Source organism: Sciurus vulgaris (assembly GCF_902686455.1).
Source record: "Sciurus vulgaris genome assembly, chromosome: 13".
Lineage (NCBI taxonomy): Eukaryota > Metazoa > Chordata > Mammalia > Rodentia > Sciuridae > Sciurus > Sciurus vulgaris.
The window spans coordinates 70,880,157-70,898,927 of record NC_136474.1 but is presented as its reverse complement, the minus strand read 5'-3'; the positions used below and the strand labels follow the sequence as shown (position 1 = coordinate 70,898,927).

At 40.4% G+C, this 18,771-nt stretch overlaps 1 protein-coding gene across 1 annotated transcript in view; it reads left to right on the top strand.

The window, feature by feature from the left end:
- The window catches only part of PSTPIP2 (proline-serine-threonine phosphatase interacting protein 2), an 86,486-nt gene that overhangs the window by 35,458 nt on the left and 32,257 nt on the right, over nucleotides 1-18,771 (top strand). Inside the window, exons 3-5 of the mRNA XM_079108411.1 lie at nucleotides 6,838-6,915; nucleotides 10,489-10,523; nucleotides 15,242-15,348. Of these exons, the coding sequence (XP_078964537.1) occupies nucleotides 6,838-6,915; nucleotides 10,489-10,523; nucleotides 15,242-15,348 (220 nt within the window). The remainder of the gene's footprint in view (nucleotides 1-6,837; nucleotides 6,916-10,488; nucleotides 10,524-15,241; nucleotides 15,349-18,771) is intronic.

Here is an 18,771-nt window from a genome sequence, read left to right as displayed (position 1 = left end):
CTCTATACAGTCCTTCCTTCCTCCATTCTTATCACCCTCCTTATCCCTAACCCTAAACCTAACCCTAACACTAACCCCTCCCACCCCCCATTATATGTCCTCATCCACTTATCAGTGAGATCATTCATCCTTTAGTTTTTTGAGATTGGCTTATCTCACTTAGCATGATATCCTCCAATTTCATCCATTTGCCTGCAAATGCCATACTTTTATCATTCTTCATGGCAGAGTAATATTCCATTGTATATATATACCACAGTTTCTTTATCCATTCATCAACTGAAGGGCATCTAGGTTGGTTCCACAATATGGCTATGGTGAATTGAGCAGCAATGAACATTGATGTGGCTGTATCTCTGTAGTATGCTGATTTTAAGTCCTTTGGGTATAGGCCGAGGAGTGGGATAGCTGGGTCAAATGGTGGTTCCATTCCAAGTTTTCTAAGGAATCTCCACACTGCTTTCCATAGCGGCTGCACTAATTTGCAGCCCCACCAGCAGTGTATGAGTGTACCTTTCTCCCCACATCCTCGCCAACACCTGTTGTTGCTCGTATTCTTGATAATCGCCATTCTAATTGGGGTGAGATGGAACCTTAGGGTGGTTTTGATTTGCATTTCTCTTATTACTAGAGATGTTGAACATTTTTTCCATATGTTTGTTGATTGCTTGTAGATCTTCTTCTGTGAAGTGTCTATTCATTTCCTTAGCCCATTTGTTGACTGGACTGTTTGAATTCTTGGAGTAGAGTTTTTTGAGTTCTTTATAGATTCTGGAGATTAGTGCTCTATCTGAAGTATGATTGGCAAAGATATTCTCCCACTCTGTAGGCTCTTTCTTCACATTGCTGATAGTTTCCTTTGCTGAGAGAAAGCTTTTTAGTTTGAATCTATCCCAGTGGTTGATTCTAGCTTTTATTTCTTGTGCTATGGGAGTCCTGTTAAGGAAGTCTGGTCCTAGACCAACAAGGTGAAGATTTGGACCTACTTTTTCTTCTATAATCTGCAGGGTCTCTGGTCTGATTCCGAGGTCCTTAATCCATTTTGAGTTTAGTTTTGTGCATGGTGAGAGATATGGGTTTAGTTTCATTCTGTTGCATATGGATTTCCAATTCTCCCAGCACCATTTGTTGAAGAGGCTATCTTTTCTCCATTGCATATTTTTGGCCCCTTTGTCTAGTATGAGAAAATTGTATTTATTTGGGTTTGTGTCCGTGTCCTCTATTCTGTACCATTGATCTACCTTTCTATTTTGGTACCAATACCATGCCGTTTTTGTTACTATTGCTTTGTAGTAGAGTTGAAGATCTGGTATTGCAATACCCCCTGTTTCACTCTTCCTGCTAAGGATTGCTTTAGCTATTCTGGGTTTCTTATTCTTCCAGATGAATTTCATAATTGCCTGCTCTATTTCTGTAAGGTACGTCATTGGGATTTTAATTGGAATTGCATTGAATTTGTATAGCACTTTAGGTAGTATGGCCATTTTGACAATATTAATTCTTCCTATCCAAGAACATGGAAGATCTTTCCATCTTCTAAGGTGTTCTTTAATTTCTTTCTTTAGTGTTGTATAGTTCTCATTGTAGAGGTCTTTCACCTCTTTTGTGAGATTGATTCCCAAGTATTTTATTTTTTTCAAGGCTATTGTGAATGGGGTAGTTTTCCTAATTTCTCTTTCTGAAGATTCATCACTTATGTATAAAAATGCGTTGGATTTATGGGCATTGATCTTGTAACCTGCTACTTTACTGAAATCACTTATGAGTTCTAAGAGTTTTCTGGTGGAATTTCCAGGTTCCTCTAAATATATAATCATGTCATCAGCGAACAGGGATAGTTTGAGTTCTTCTTTTCCAATTCGTATCCCTTTAATTTCTTTGGTTTGTCTAATTGCTCTGGCCAGAGTCTCAAGAACGATGTTGAATAGAAGTGGTGAAAGAGGGCATCCCTGCCTTGTTCCAGTTTTTAGGGGGAATGCTTTCAGCTTTTCACCATTTAGAATGATATTGGCCATGGGCTTAGCGTAGATGACCTTTACAATGTTAAGGAATGTTCCCACTACCCCAATTTTTTCTAGTGTTTTGAGCATGAAGGGATGCTGTATTTTATCGAATGCTTTTTCTGCATCTATTGAAACAATCATGTGATTCTTAACTTTTAGTCTGTTGATATGGTGAATGACATTTATTGATTTCCGGATGTTGAACCAACCTTGCATCCCTGGGATAAAACCCACTTGATAGTGGTGCACTATCTTTTTAATATATTTTTGTGTGCGATTTGCTAAAATTTTGTTGAGAATTTTTGCGTCAATGTTCATTAAGGATATTGGTCTGAAATTTTCTTTCCTCGATGTGTCTCTGTCTGGTTTAGGTATCAGGGTGATATTGGCTTCATAGAATGAGTTTGGAAGGGTTCCCTCCTCTTCTATTTCATGGAATACTTTGAGGAGTATTGGAATGAGCTCTTCTTTAAAGGTTTTGTAGAACTCGGCTGAGAACCCATCTGGTCCCGGACTTTTCTTTGTAGGTAGGCTTTTGATGACCTCTTCTATTTCATTGCTTGAAATTGATTTATTTAAGTTGTGTATGTCCTCCTCGTTCAGTTTAGGTAATTCATATGTCTCTAGAAACTTGTTGATGTCTTCGAGGTTTTCTGTTTTGTTGGAGTATAGATTTTCAAAATAGCTTCTACTTATGTTTTGTATTTCACTCGTGTCTGTTGTGATATTTCCTTGTTCATTCTGAATTTTAGTAATTTGAGTTTTCTCCCTCTTTCTCTTAGTTAGTGTGGCTAAGGGTTTATCAATTTTGTTTATTTTTTCAAAGAACCAACTCTTTATTTTGTTAATTTTTCCGATTGTTTCTTTTGTTTCAATTTCTTTGATTTTGGCACTGATTTTAACTATTTCCTGTCTTCTACTACTTTTGGTGTTGGTCTGCTCTTCTTTTCCTAGGGCTTTGAGCTGTAGTGTTAAGTCATTTATTTGTTGATTTCTACTTCTTTTGTTGAATGTGCCCCATGAAATAAATCTTCCTCTAAGTACTGCTTTCATAGTGTCCCAGAGATTTTGATATGATGTGTCTTTGTTCTCGTTTACTTCTAAGAATTTTTTTATTTCCCTCCTGATGTCTTCTGTTATCCATTCATCATATAATAGTGTATTATTTAATCTCCAGGAATTGGAGAAGTTTCTGTTTTTTATTCTGTCATTTATTTCTAATTTCAATCCATTATGATCTGATGGAGTACAAGGTAGTATCTCTATCTTCTTGTATTTGCTAACAGTAGTTTTGTGGCATAAAATATGGTCTATTTTAGAGATGGATCCATGTGTATTCGTTCTTTGTTGGATGGTATATTCTATAAATGTCCGTTAAGTCTAAATTGTTGATTGTGTTATTGAGATCTATGGTTTCTTTATTCAATTTTTGTTTGGACGATCTGTCCAGCGGTGTGAGAGGTGTGTTAAAATCGCCTAGTATTATTGTGTTGTGGTCTATTTGATTTCTGGAATTGAGAAGGATTTGTTTGATGTACATGGATGAGCCAATGTTTGGGGCATAGATATTTAAGATTGTTATGTCTTGCTGATTTATGCTTCCCTTAAGCAGTATGTAATGTCCTTCTTTATCCCTTCTGACTATTTTTGGCTTGAAGTCCACATTATCTGAAATGAGGATGGATACTGCAGCTTTTTTGCTGTGTCCGTGTGCATGGTATGTTTTTTCCCATCCTTTCACCTTTAGTCTATGGGTATCTCTTTCTATGAGATGAGTCTCTTACAGGCAGCATATTGTTGGATTTTTCTTTTTAATCCAATCTGCCAGTTTAGGTCTTTTGATTGATGAATTCAGGCCATTAACATTCAGCATTATTATTGTGATATGATTTGTATTCCCAGTCATTTGACTCATTTTTGTTTTTTGACATGATTCGGTTTCTCCTTTATTTGGCTATTCCTTTAGGCTAGTTCCTCCCGTTGCTGATTTACATCGTTGTTTTTCATCTCTTCCTCATGGAATATTTTGCTGAGAATGTTCTGTAATGCCGGCTTTCTTTTTGTAAATTCCTTTAGCTTTTGTTTATCATGGAAGGATCTTATTTCATCATCAAATCTGAAAGTAAGTTTTTCTGGGTATAAGATTCTTGGTTGGCATCTGTTTTCTTTCAGGGCTTGGTAAATGTTGTTCCAGGCCCTTCTAGCTTTTAGGGTCTGGATTGAAAAATCTGCTGATATTCTTATTGGTTTCCCCCTGAATGTAATTTGATTCTTTTCTCTCGTGGCCTTTAAAATTCTGTCTTTATTTTGTATGTTAGGTATTTTCATAATAATGTGCCTTGGTGTGGGTCTGTTGTAATTTTGTATATTTGGAGTCCTATAAGCCTGTTGTACTTGGTTTTCCATTTCATTCTTCAGATCTGGAAAATTTTCTGATATTATTTCATTGAATAGTTTGTTCATTCCTTTGGTTTGTTTCTCTAAGCCTTCCTCAATCCCAATAATTCTTGAATTTGGCCTTTTCATGATATCCCATAATTCTTGTAGATTCTGTTCATAATTTCTTACCATCTTCTCTGTTTGGGCAACTTTGTTTTCAAGATTAAGTATTTTGTCTTCAATGTCTGAGGTTCTGTTTTCCAAGTGTTCTATCCTATTAGTTATGCTTTCTATGGAGTTTTTAACTTGGTTTATTGTTTCCTTCATTTCAAGGATTTCTGTTTGTTTTTTTTTTTTCAGTATCTCTAAGTCTTTATTGAAATGATCTCTTGCTTCCCGTATTGGCTCTTTTAACTGTTGATTGGTGCGATCATTTAATGCCTGCATTTGCTCTTTCATCTCCTCCTTCAATGCCTGCATTTGCTCTTTCATCTCCTCGTTTGCTTCCCTGATTGTTTTAATTATGTACATTCTGAACTCTCTTTCTGACATTTCTTCTGCTGTGCTGTCATTGGGTTTTATTGATATAGTACCTAGGTTTGTTTGGGACATTTTCTTCCCTTGTTTTCTCATATTGGGCAGATGTCAGTGGAACTCTGAGATACTGCAGATTTCCTCTGTTGACTTATAGTGTCCCTGTAGATTTCCAGTGTATCACCTCCCAGCCTTCAGTAGCCTGAAGTCTTGGTGGAACTTGATAATGCAGTTCTTCCGAAGAAAGCTGACCCTAGCCCGCTATTGGTTCCAGGGCTTGGAGCTGGCTCTGTGTGGAAAGGCTCTCACTGGGTGGCCTGCTCTGAGAAGCTGGCCGTGTGGGAGGAGCCCACCACCAGAGTGCGCAGGCCTGCCTGGGGAAGACTCTAGCTGCCCTGTCCTGCTCTGATAAGGTGTTCCTATCCGGGCCTGCCGCCCAGGCCGAGCTTCACCTGGTGGGGGAGACTCACCCCGTGGCTCTATTTTAATCCGAGTCTCTCAATGCCTCCCCTTCTTGAATCCTGGGTTCTGGAGCAACTGGAGATGCAGTCACCCTGTAGTCCGCCATCTTGGATCGCCCGGTGGAAAGAGCCTGTGGTGGAGGGGGCAGGGTCGCCTGGAGAGGTCTCTGGCTGCCCTGCCCTGGTCCCAGAGGCTGCTTGCGGGCCGGAGGTCACCGCTGGCTTGGGGACTTGTGGCTGGCTCTGTGTAGAAAGGCTTTCACTGGGTGGTCTGCTCTGAGAAGCTAGCCTAGAAAGGCACTTCCTGCCGGAGGGAGCTGAGCTGCTTGGGGATGTCCCTGGCTGCCCTGTCCTGGTCCCTGAAGCTGCCTGCGGGCCGAAGCTTGACGTGCTAGCTCCGGGACTTGGAGCTGGTTCTGTGCAGAAAGGCTCTCACTCAGACAATTTTTTAAAATCTGAAGGATGAGGCTTGGTGTGGCAGCACACCCTGTAATCTCACACTGTAATCACATACACTGATTACACTGTGATTACACACATTGTAATCCCATCGACTCAGGAGGCTGAGGCAGAAGGATCATAAGTTGGAGGCTAGCCTCAGCAATTTAGTGAGATCCTGTCTCACTAAATTGAGATCCTGTCTCAAAATAAAAAATTATAAAGGATAGAGTTGTAGCTCAAAGGTAAAGTGCTCCTGGGTTCAATCCCCAGTACCCACCCCGCAAAATCTGAAGAAATAAAAAAGGGTGGTGAAGCCTCAATTGCCTTTACCTAATACGTGGTCTGGATAGTGCCGGAGCTGGGACAAAAAGTGGAGATGTGACAGAGAGCAGTGGGGAGGAGGGGGAGGAGGAGAACGGGATGCTTAGCACTTTAGGCAGACCCTGCAGTGCTGAGTACTGAGACTTTTTGTGAGACAGGCCAACTACAGAGTTTATACTCTGAAATTTCCTTCTCTTTGGTCCAGTTTGGTTGTGTATTTGCAGTGACAGTAAGTGAGAGCTGTGTAGGACCGGAAAGGGCTCTCCTAAGAAGGTGGAGGAGGGCTGGGCCTGAGGTGCACAGCATTAGATGGATGTACCTCTTACTCCACTAAAAACAAAACGCTCAAGCCTGTAGTCCCAGCGAGTTGGGAGGCTGAGACAGGAGGATCATTTGAACTCAGGAGTTTGAGGCCAGCCTTGGCCACCCAGTGAGACCCTGTGAGATATCTTAAAACAAAAAGCACGGCCCCCCCTACCCTGAACTTGGCTGTGATGCTCATGCGAGGTGGAGAGTAGCAGCTTGGAGATGAAAGCCTCTGGTGGTCTTGTAATTCCTCCCCACTTTACACAGGGAGATTCGCATTTCAGAAATGGCGTACATCTGCATCAGAGGGACGGCTTGCTTTCAAGGGCAGTACGTGTGTGTACTAAGAACCCTGAGCAGGACCTGTGACCCTTTCTCTTCTGTATCCTCAGGGCAGCGATTGAAGAGAAATATGGCAAAGATCTGCTCAGCCTCTCCAGGAAGAAGCCATGTGGACAGTCTGAGATCAAGTAGGTACCACATGGCGCTGGTTCTGGGATGGCTAAGATGCTTGGGGCGCCCATGGCTTCTGCAGATCCAGATGGTCAGAAGGTTGCAATGTGCTATGTGGGAAAATCTTCCATGTTTTTTCTTCTTATTTCCAATTCTGAAAAAACTAGACAAGTAGAAAGAAGACTATGGTAACTATTCTACATTTCTATATTCCACACTTTTTCATAGATAGGATTATACTGTGTATGATTTTGTACCATAAATTTAGTAGAGGGGCTTCATTTTATATATACTTATACAGTAATAATGTATTTTAAATAAAATAATTGTAAAATGATATATAAAGTGCACAATCATATACATAAGTATTTCATGGTTTGTGATAGTTATGAGTGCCTTTGCACCTTGTTAGAGTTCTTACCTCCAGTGTGAGGTTCCCACACCACAATGCTTTACTCTTCAGCCCTCCATTGAATACTCTGAGGAATGCTGAAATGACCAGGCTGTAGTTCCTGCTTAAGGAAAGCCCTCCCTCATATACAGGGCTGGTTTCAAGAGCATCACACAGGAATTCACACTTAGAAGGGCTTCCTAATCTGCTTAGTGCTCTGCTGGCACCGTTCTGAAATTCTTGGTAGTTTATAAATGAGGGCTTCCACATTTCATTTGGCCCTCACAAATTATGTAGCTGGTTCTACTCATATGAAAATTTCCCAATTATTTCCCCAACATAAGCATGGTGAGGGAGGCTTGGGAGACGTAGGTCAGGCCCTCTTTCTGCAGACCTAATCAGGTGACATACTCACCTGTATGCTGCTTTGGCTGTGCTGTAGACACTTGTAGAGATGCCCAGAGGTCTATGTCCTAATGGGGCTGACAGGACTTTTTGAAGCTTCAAATTACCAGATGTCATCAGAGTGGTCTGAAGAATCTTAAGCTTAAATTTAGTTTAAAGTTGTTCTGGGTCACCAGGTCTCTACTTACCCAGGAGATCTTTCTAAAGAAACACAATGAACATTGAGCTCATACTGTGCATATGCACACACACACACACACACACACACACACACACACACACACGTGCACACACAAGCACAAAGATACATTGCCATTAATTTGAGTCAGTGGAAGCAATAAATTGCAGAAATAGACATGCATAGATTTTAGATACTAGACCAACAGATCCCCCTAATAGTATACATAATATATGTTGTTTTTCTTTGCAGTACTGGAGGTTGGATCCAGAGGTGTTCTATCAGTGAACTATCTCCACAGCCTGTTTTATTTTATTTTGAGATAGAGTCTTGTTAAGTTGACCAGGTTGGCCTTGAATTTGTGATCTTCCTGCCTCAGCCTCCCTGTCGACTGGGATTAGGGCATGCACCACCGTACCCAGCAGCTCTGTAATTCATTTAAAGAAAATAAAAGAGTTAATTAAAAGTGTAAGCGAGGTGCCTTTCAGAAATATCCAAGAAGGGCTGGGGATGTGGCTCAGTGGTTGAGCACTTGCCTGGCATGGTGTGTGGCATAAAATAAACAAATAAAATAAAAAATAAAAATAAAAGCATAAAACAAAATACAAAGTTTGAGAAGTGTCCAAGAAATTTTGAAAGAACATCAGATAAAAATAAAGAAATCACCAGGGGCTGAGGTCAGGGTTGGGGAGATGTAGAATTTGCAAGCAAATTCAAGAGATTTATCATACAATATTGTGACTGTAGTTAACAATTATATTTTGAAAATCACTAAGAGAATATATTTTAAGTAGTCACCACAAAATGTGGCTAAGTTATGTGAGGTAATGTACATGTTAAATAGCTCTCTTGAGTCATTCCACAGCGTAAACATGTATATCAAAACATCATGTTGCACATGATAAATGCATATATTTTTATTTGTTAATTAAAAATATTTTTTTTTTAAAGGAAATCACCCAGAATTCATCACAGGAAAAAAAAATGCAGTGACTAAAAAGTAATGAGGGCTGTAGGGGTGTAGCTCAGTAGTAGGGCACTTGCCTAACGTGGATGATCCTTAGCACTGAAAAGGAAGAAAGAAGGAAAAAGAAAGAAAGAAAAGAAGAAAGAAAGAAAGAAAGAAAGGAAAATTGAGGGACATGGAGAATTGAAGTAGGAGGTTTCATGCACATTTAATCACAACTCCAGAAGAAATAATAGAAGGAATGAGAAGAATTATTTTTAAGCAACAGAGGTTGAGAATTTTCTAGAACAGATGGGTGCCATGAGTCCTGGCATGTTTCAGAAAGCAAAACAAAACCCAAGAACCATAAATTAAAAAGTACATGAGGATAGTCAAACTGAGAAAGAGCCAAGATAATAAAAAAGTCATAATTTTTCCCAAGGGAATGATTATGCACTAATGAACATTTATTAAAGTGAAATCTGATTTTTCAAAGGCAGCATTGAAGTCGGAGACTGTAGAATTATATCTTCAGAGTACTTGGAGGAAAACTATCAACCTGGATTTGTATGTCCAGAGAAATTATTTTTCAAGAAGTGATAGAAGTATTTTTAGAAAAGCAAAAGTTTTGAAACAAAATATTGTTCAGACAAACAAAAAGTTAACTATTAGGAACAAATCTTCAATAAAAGAACTTTTAAGGGATATTCCTGAAGAAGAAGGAAATTAATCCAAGAAAGGTCTGAAGTGCAAGAAGGAATAATGAGCAAATAATATGGCAAACATGAGTCTTTGAAGAAATGGCATTCACATCGATTTCAATTTGGGGGGATTTAAAAAACAAGTTGGAACAAAAACATTGGACAGTAATAATATATAACTTGATAGGAAGGATAAGTAGAATTAAAGCATTCTTAGGTATTTTATTGTTTAGGTTAGAATAAAATATTAACTTTAAACTGTGAATTTGTGAGTAGGTGCTTCCCCAGTCAAGCCTGCAGATGAGAATGCAGCCTGGCCAACCCTTGATTGCAGCCTGTGAATTCAGCTAAACCATATCCCATTTGCTAACCCACACAAACTGTGGGATAATAAATAATTACGTGTTACTTTATGCTGCTAAGTTTGTTTTGCAGCTGTGAAAAAATGAATACAGTACAATTTGTTTACTATCTCCTCCATTAGACTCTGAGACCTGGGTTGATGTCTGTCGTGTGGCATTGAATTACCAACATCTGACACAATGTATGGCCCACAGCTTATGGTCAATAAGTATATGATGATTAATTGAATGAATGAAAAGGGAGGTAATCAGGAGCTAGAGTCTGAACACTTTATTAGCTTGCTTCTGTATTTCTAATTGACATATTTTAACAAACAACTGGTATTCTTATAAGAAAGAGGCCACAACTTCTATATTATCATTGAGGAAAATGAAGTATAAAGAGTTTTGGCATCTTGCCCTGCCCAGGCAGACAGTGAAGAATTGCTTATGCCTGGGATTGAGGAAATTGAACTTAAGGAGTCCTGTTCTTCTGCTCTCTTCTTAAGTTCATGGACAATGATGAATTTGTAGGTTCTAAGATGTGGGCAGAGAGAAGCATGCAAAGGCATTCTAAGAAGATTGTACAGTTTCCAGAATTGAAATTATATATGTGCTTCTTTTTTAGCACCCTGAAGCGGGCCTTAGAAGTCTTCAAACAGCGTAAGTTATTTGTAAAAATTGTATATTCTGTCCTTCATCAGCTGTGTGTGAGTACCATCAAAAGCAAGTTGTAATTTGAACAGCAATTTCATGTTGGGTGAAAAAAAGTTCAAGCAACTTCTAAGGTAAGAAATCACCCTTCGGAGGACCCCCCCAAGCCTGTGCGTCATGATGTGTCTCTGCTTCTTGTAGAGTAGTGCCTTTCATGCTCTAGTGAGTGTTAGAATCGCCTGGAGGGCTTGTTATTAGCAGATTCCTGAGCCCATCCTGGATATCATATTTGAAATCTGGAGGGGGGTCTGGGATTCTGCATGTCTTACAAATTCCCATGTGATGATGCTGAGGCTTCTGGTCCAGGGACCACACTGGGAATAACACCCTTACAGGATTGTCTACACTGCTCCATTCTAACTCAAAGACACAGTCACCTAGGTGCTCATCCACACCCCATGGTCCTCATCCAGGCCTGTCTATTGACCTAAGCCCTTGTGTGGTCTGGTTTCTCCTCCCAGAGCCTCTTCTGTAGGGCTTCAAGGCTGAGACAGTGTTGTGAGTGTCTTGCTCAGATTTCTCCCAGATCCCCAGACACATTTACCCAGAAGTCTTTAATTCCAGCAAGCCTCAAAGGAAATGGTATCTTGGTTTCCTTACCTGCTACTCTAATCTGGTGCATGGCCCTACCCGACTCCTGGAACTTTTCTCTCCAAGGACACCAACATTCTTTTCACTAAGTCCAGTGGACAATTGCGCTTCTCTTCTTGACTCTTCAGTACCTTTCAGCACTGTTGAGCTCTCTTGCCATCTCAAAACGCTCCTCCCTTCTGACTCCCCTGGTTCTTCCTGCTTCTCTGGCTATTCTACTGCCCCTTTCTTAGCCCTCCTCTGTCCATCTCTTCAGTGTTGCAGGTCCTCAGTGTTTGGTCCAAGCCTTTCTCACCTCAGTCTGCCTAGGTAAGCATGTCCCTGTCTCTAGCGTCCCCTACAGTTTTGCTGGGAGAATGCACTAATGGGTATCTTCAGTCTAGATCTCTCTGGGCACCAGTCCTTGTATCCACTGCCTACTTCATGTTTCTTCTTGTGTGTTTGAAAAGCCTTAAAGTCAAACTTTGCAATGGAACTGCCAATCTTCTAGGCTGACTGTCTTAGATTGAACTCTTCTTTTTGCATCTTGTCCTGCTGTCTCCTTAGTTCTTATTTATTTTTTCATCTCTTCGCAAAGTCAGGCTGCTCTATCCTAGAAATGACAAGGCCCCTTCCCCATTTTTCTCCTTCAGCCTCTTAGGAAGAGACCCCAGTGTCTTGCTTTGCACAGGCTTTCTGTTTCTGTTTCAGTGGTAAAGGCTGATTCAGAAACAGCAAGTCTTTGGAAATACCAACGTCAGTGTCAGGGTTTATCTCTGCTGGGGTCAAATAGGCACAAGTCATGATGCCCTGTGTGTGCTAATCTCCCAGTTCTTGTTTCAGTATTGTGACCTTTGGTTGCAAATCTAACTTAGAATTCACCCAGCAGATTTTTATTTAATTCTGATTAATATGATGACAGTCAGGATCTGGGAAACCTGGGCGAGGCCTGGCACTTTGCTCTTTGAGGGGTCCTGTCTAGCTGTAGTGTTCCCTAGGCCTGGTGCTCAGAGGTTGCTTCAAGGCTTCTGTCCTGAAGAATGCTTGGGGCTTCCAAGCTAAGGACTTTAACAGGCACAGTATGTGTGACATGTGCTTCAAGGATTTCTGTAGCTAGCTGAGTGGTGTTCTGTCAGAACAAACACAAGATGTTTCCTCTATTCTCACACCACAACAACCAACACAGAAGACTCTGGATGCCAGATGTCGGAGGATTTCTTCCCCCAACAAGTAACAAATCTCTTCTGCAGTGGACACCAGCCAGGTGTCTTTGAATCCAATTTAGTTCCTACTCTATCAGCTTGAAGATAGTGAGTCAGATGCTATGGGTTGAGGGCTTAGTCTCAAGCTGCTCCCACTTTACACACCAGTTGTAAGTTTGATTAATTTGCTCAAGCAACTCACAAAAGGCAGATACTTATTTGCATTTGATGCTTCATAATAAAGGGTATTACAAAGGATACAGATGAGGAGGTGAATGGGGTGATTATTGGAGAGGGGGTGTGCTCCATGTCCTCTCCGAGCATGCCACTCTCCAGGAAACTCCATGGGCTCAGCTATGCAGAATCTCACGGTCCCCATGCTTTTGGATTTTGTGGGAATTCCACTGCATAGACATGCTTGCTAGTAGGTGAGTGGGGAGCTGAGCAAGATCCATCTATTCAGATGCTTCTGGTCCCTTCTGTGTAGCATCCCTCCACCAGAGTATAGGGCAGGACCTCTCTGGAATAGACTGGTCCTGTACCAACTATCGGGCAAGTAGGTTGGAGAATTTCTTTATGACCAGCTAAAGGCAGGGTCATAAAGATTAGAGTTTCCATGGTCCTCCTTGGGGAGGGAGTTATAAGCCAAGTAACCATGGAAAAACCCAAATGTCACAGGTGAAATATTAACTAAATAAATACTCCTCTTAACTTTTCCATAGAAGTGCCTTCTTCCCTCTTAAACTCATCAATGAATCCATTTCTCAAGGTACAGACAGTATCTTTTCATGTTGTTTTTGGTACTGGGGATTAAACCTGGGGGGGTGCTTAATCACTGAACCACATCCTCAGCCTTTTATTTTTTTTGATTTTTAATTTTGAGACAAAGCCTCACTAAGTTGCTGAGGCTGGCTCAGAACTTGTGATCTTTCTGCCTCAGCCTCTTAAGTTGATGGGTTTATAGGTGTGTGCCCACCAGGTCTGACACCTCTTCATGTTCTTTATGTGCACTGTAAAGTCAAGGATGACATAGCCTAAGAAAATTCAGCATAGCTGTTTTCCTAAATAAATATGTTTTTGTGCTTACTCTTATTATTTTCTCACAAAAGTTTTATTTTCTTCTTGTTAAGATAACATATTTGGGGGCTGGAGTCATGGCTCAGTGGTAGAGCACTTGCCTGGCATATGTGAGGCCCTGGGTTCAATCCTCAGCACCACATATAAATAAATAAAATAAAAGATCCATTGACAACTAAAAAAATTTTTTAAAAAAGATAACATATTTTTATTTAAAATTCAAGTGAGACAACTAACTATAAAGAAGATAGTATATGGTAGAATTTTCAATTCTCAGACCTATACAGTTATTGATGAATATGCAGCTGGATGTTTTAATGTAATTATAATATATATGTATAATATATGTATTTCTTTACATACACAATAATTATAATACCATGGCAGTGGTTCAGACTCTCTGAGACCAGAGCATGTGTTTTTAAATTAATTTTAAAATAAAAACATCCATTTAAATTATGGTAACAAGTTGACATATATCTTTCCAAACCGTTTTCTATGCATTTACAGCTCCCTTCCTCTTTTCTTTTCTTTTCTTTTCTTTTTGTTTTGTTTTGTGGTATTGTAGTCTGAACCTGGGGCCTGGTGCATGTTAGGCAAGGGCTCTACTGCTAAGCTGTGTCTCATGGTTCCCTCTTTCTTTTAATTGTAGATACACATACACATATGGACATGAGTAGGGAAGTTTCTATACAAAATCATTCTATACATATTCCTCTATAATTTTCTTTTTTTACTTAATATTATTATATCATGAACAGCTTTCCATTTCCTACATCTCTGCCTCATTCTTTCACATTTAAAATATTTTGACTCTATAAAATGCCAGATTTCCTCCAAAAATGTAGTACTGATTCTTCCTCACCAACACTGCTATTTCCCCCTATACTCGCCAATACCCAGAATTTTCTTCCTTTAAAAATTTTTAAAAACCGAAAGGTAAAAAAATGACATATTCTGAGTCTTTTAAGTTCTGCATTTTTTCAATTGTTTTAAGGCTGAACATATTTTAAAATGTATTTTGCACATTTAACCACTCCTTTTTAAATTTCATGTTCTTTGATCTTTTAATACAAAAAGTCATTTTTATTTGTAAAAGGTCTTTTAATATACTATTCCTAGTTATATAAATTGCAGTTTTTTTGTGTGTATGTGTCCTCTAACCTTCTTTGAGGTTATTTTGACACAAGTTTAAAAATTATGTTTTAGATCAGATTTGTCAGTGTTTCTAGATTTAATGCCATGCTTCGTTTTCTTAAACAAGTAAAATAAAAACTTAATATTTTTCTATTAAAATGGCAAATCATGGTCATTGTAAAGATCTTCAGAAATAAGGGGGAAACGGTCATCAATTATCTTTCTACCCAGATATAACTACTGAAGCCAAAATTTTGTTGTATAATCTTTCTTATAAATATTCAGGCTTGTATGAGATTATAGACAGAAAGAACCCAGAGGTCATATAAACAGGATGAAAAATTAGATTTGAAACTGTTGACTGTGATAATGTCTCTTGGGATGCTAGTTTCATGAGCTGTAACTTGGCTGAGTCTTTCTCCCCAGGCCTGAGCACGCACTAGATTACTGACTGTTGGGGACAGGAGGCTAAGCTAGAGATTTTCTAGTCTTGCTGTTGGTGACCTGGGCAGTGCTAGGCACATGAAGGAACTCAATACACATTGTTGACTAAATGAAGTTTTCTTGACTCTACTACTTGCTCCAATATTTTATGTGTGTGTATGCATGCATAATTTTTTATGTTTAAATTTAGAGGCATCTAGAACTTGATTATTATTTTATTAAAATTTCTTTTTGCAGAAGTAGACAATGTGGCCCAGTGTCACATTCAGCTTGCACAGACTTTAAGAGACGAAGCCAGAAAGATGGAAGAGTTCAGGGAAAAGCAAAAGCAACAACGGAAAAAGGTTGGATTTGTGCATGTGTTAAAATGCTGCCCTTGATCCACAGAAACCCCTGGACTTGTCTGTCATTAAATTCTCAGCTTTGTTCTACTCCATGTAGTTGTGTTCTTTCTAACCTGAGAAATTCTTTATCGGAGTCCTCATGGGGGACTTGGACTCAATCTAGGTGGTTATGCCTCGGCACCTATTTCTGCACTCCAGGCTAGTCCTTCTTTTTGAAATTCTTGCAGGACTCGGGAGTCTAGCCTGCATTTCTCTTCTTCCGTATCTGCTGCCATACTAAAACCATGACTGGAGAGGGAGCTTCTGACACATCCCAGCCAGAGGGTTTGTAGACCACACTTCAGAGGAAAGCATCAAGGGGAGGGTGAAGAAGTGAAGGAAGCTCATGCTCTCTCTGAAGTTCATTATGTAGTTGAATGATCCTGTTTTACAGATAGAGAAACTGAGGGCCTGGGAAATCCAAGTTGTTTTTGTCTTTGAGGCACGTTGCCTAAGTTCTTTTCCATTGCCAGGATTTACATGGAAGGAGATGGAAGCAAACAAGAATTAAGAAAACTGCAAATGTTTGGGAAGTTATAAGGATCAAGAAAAGAAACCCAGGCCTTATATTAAAGTCTTACTTAGACTAGACCAGTCACATTTCTGACTTCTTTCTATTGTGTTCCTGAAAGACTTGTATATTCAGGTTGACCCTACAGTCAAGTATGGCCCTTCCAGAATTTCTTTCTGTATCTGGGCTTCAAAACTGGAGCCCTGACCTCAAATGGGGGACAAAGACTTTCCTATCTGGCACCCAAAGATTTATCCCCTAGGTCTCCTGGGACATCTTTGCATGGACTTTGGGTGACCTCTTACACCTTTTCTGGCGGTCCCTTTGGCACCTCTCTGCATCCTGGTCTTTCATTGTCCTCTGAGATTGTCTGTAGTGTTTGTATCCAATAAACGACACCAGCTCTTAAGTTGGATTCTACCCTTACTCTACCCTCAGCAATTGGAGTCTAGATCTGGTTTTCTAGTGTCTGGTATCTCGGTGGGCAGCAGTATCTTCTCTTTTTTTTTGGTACCAAGGATTGAACCCAGGAGCCCCTAACCACTGAGCCACATCCCCAGCCCTTTAAAAATTTTATTTAGAGACAGGGTCTTGCTGAACTGCTTAGTGCCTCGCTAAGTTGCTGAAGCTGGCTTTGAACTCAAGATCCTCCTGCCTTCTGGGATTACAGGAGATTACAGGGATTACAGGCCTGTGCCACTGTGCCTGGCCAGGCAGCATTATCTTAAGGGCCTGCCTACTTTACAGTTATGGTTGTTCCCTGAACTGTTCTTAACATACGGCTGCTCCTTGCCATTTCATGCCTTACTTCTTAGGGAAGTACCATGAATGTTTAAGGAACACCATATCAAGCACTTTCATACATTCCCTCAAGTTTCATGAGTCAGGCTTGTGGGGTGTGTGTGGCCCAAGTCTGTTTCTGAGCAAAAATAGCACATTCAACACACCCATTGAATGGGCAGACCCTTGTGACCAACATTGCTCCTGCCCACCTCTTTAGGGAAATTACAATTTTTCAGAAGCAAGGAACCTTAGACACCTAGAGAGCATGCACATATGATTTCCACTATGAGAAGAGGGGTTGACATTTCCTCATGTTATCAAGTGTCTTTGACGGCCCTGGCCCTATTAGGGAGAGTTTTGTTGATTTTGCAAGGCTTCTGAAACTTCCCCTCTTAACAATTTGCACAGACCAAGTTGTTATAGCTAGAAAAACACATTCTGAATTCTGTTAGACAATAGAGTAGCATGTGTTCAATTAGCTGCTATCATTCAAGTTCTCTCTACAGCAGGAAAATACCTTCAGAGCTCTGACAAATCCAAAGTCAATGAACTCTGGGCTTAAACCACTTCTGTATTTAGATATTTGATAGAAAAAATCAAACTTTAGGAAGAACGTGTCAGTACCAACTTCTGTTTTTTTGCATGCTTGGGACTTCCACTTCTTGAAAATTAAGCCATTTCCACTTATCAGAAAAAACTATCAGTTGGTTTCTTTTAGAAACCTGGGGCAGGGGTGGTGTGGGTGGATGGCTTCTCAATCAGACCACTGATATTTTCTAAGTTTGGACACCAAGATGGATGTGGTTATCCTTCTGCTAAGTAGAGAATGTGGACAGAGACTAATGTGACTTAGAATCAGAATAAAGTGTGGTGAGCCTTATATGATTGTAGCAGAAAGGAAAGTACCATCTGAACAACTGGTGACACACAACTGTATATATGGGGCTGGGGAAAGATCCTGGAGAAAATAACACAGAAGCTAAAGTCAGCAGAGTGAAAGGCATTGGGTGAAGTAATTAGCAGTGGGGCTGTTATCCTGGGGGGCTGGCTGGGTTGGAGGGCTCTTTGGGTCTCATTCTCAGGAGTTTTGACATTTGAGAGTGCTAAGGTTTCTTCTCCAGCCCAGAGGGTCCTTAGCCTGACAAGGAGAGCACCTGGTCAGTCACCCTATGCTCTGGTGCCAACAGTGTTTTAGTATCTCAGCTAAGATTGAGGTGGCCACAGGAGGACTTTGTTTTGCCTATGTGGAAGAGCTATCTCCAAAGCAAGGAGGCTCCTTGGTTACAAAGAGTGATGCTTCCAGCTTGTAGAATACCGACCGAGTGTGGGTAGGCCTGAAAACGGATCGCAAAGCAGCCACTTCGGTAATTTACTGCAGGGTTATTGGGATCATTTGCAAACTTTTTCCTCCTTTTCCCCTTCCTCTGGCTTCTCCCACTCTACAGCAGGGATGCTGGTGGTTTTGCACTCATCTGTGTTATCAATCACATAACACGCCCGAATTCCCCCTGGATTTAGTCTAAACAGAAAGTCTGAGTCCTAGAAGAGACACTTTTCCAAAAGATCTGGAAGAAGACATTTGATTTACTGGAGTCACCATGAGTAGGTCACCTATAAGTGAATATGGACCGGAGGAGACTTAAATCAAGGCAGTGTAGCAAGCAGAGGTGGCATCTGAAGTCCTGCCACTAACTCAATGAGTGGCCCTCAGCAAAGCATTTCATCTCTTGGATCCTGCTTGTCAGGTTAGAGTTGGATTGCTGCCTTCTAGGATCCTATCCACTTTCATATGCCAGGAATTCCTGAAGCCAGAGGGAGGAATCATAGGAAGTGAAAAAATTTGGAACTTGCAACACTTGGAAGGTGCTTAAAATAGGTGCTGTGTAGAATTTGGAGACAAGGAGATCTATCTTTGGTCGCCAGCTATAAAACAGTAGCAACTTCCAACCGGAAGAGTGGAATGGCCTGACATCACTAACTGATCATCTCATGTAGTGTGGAAAAATTGGGAATCATTATTAAATAAATCAGCCCGCATCCTTTTCCTGGTAGAGGGACATGGTCATTTATGTGAACCACAACTCCTTGCC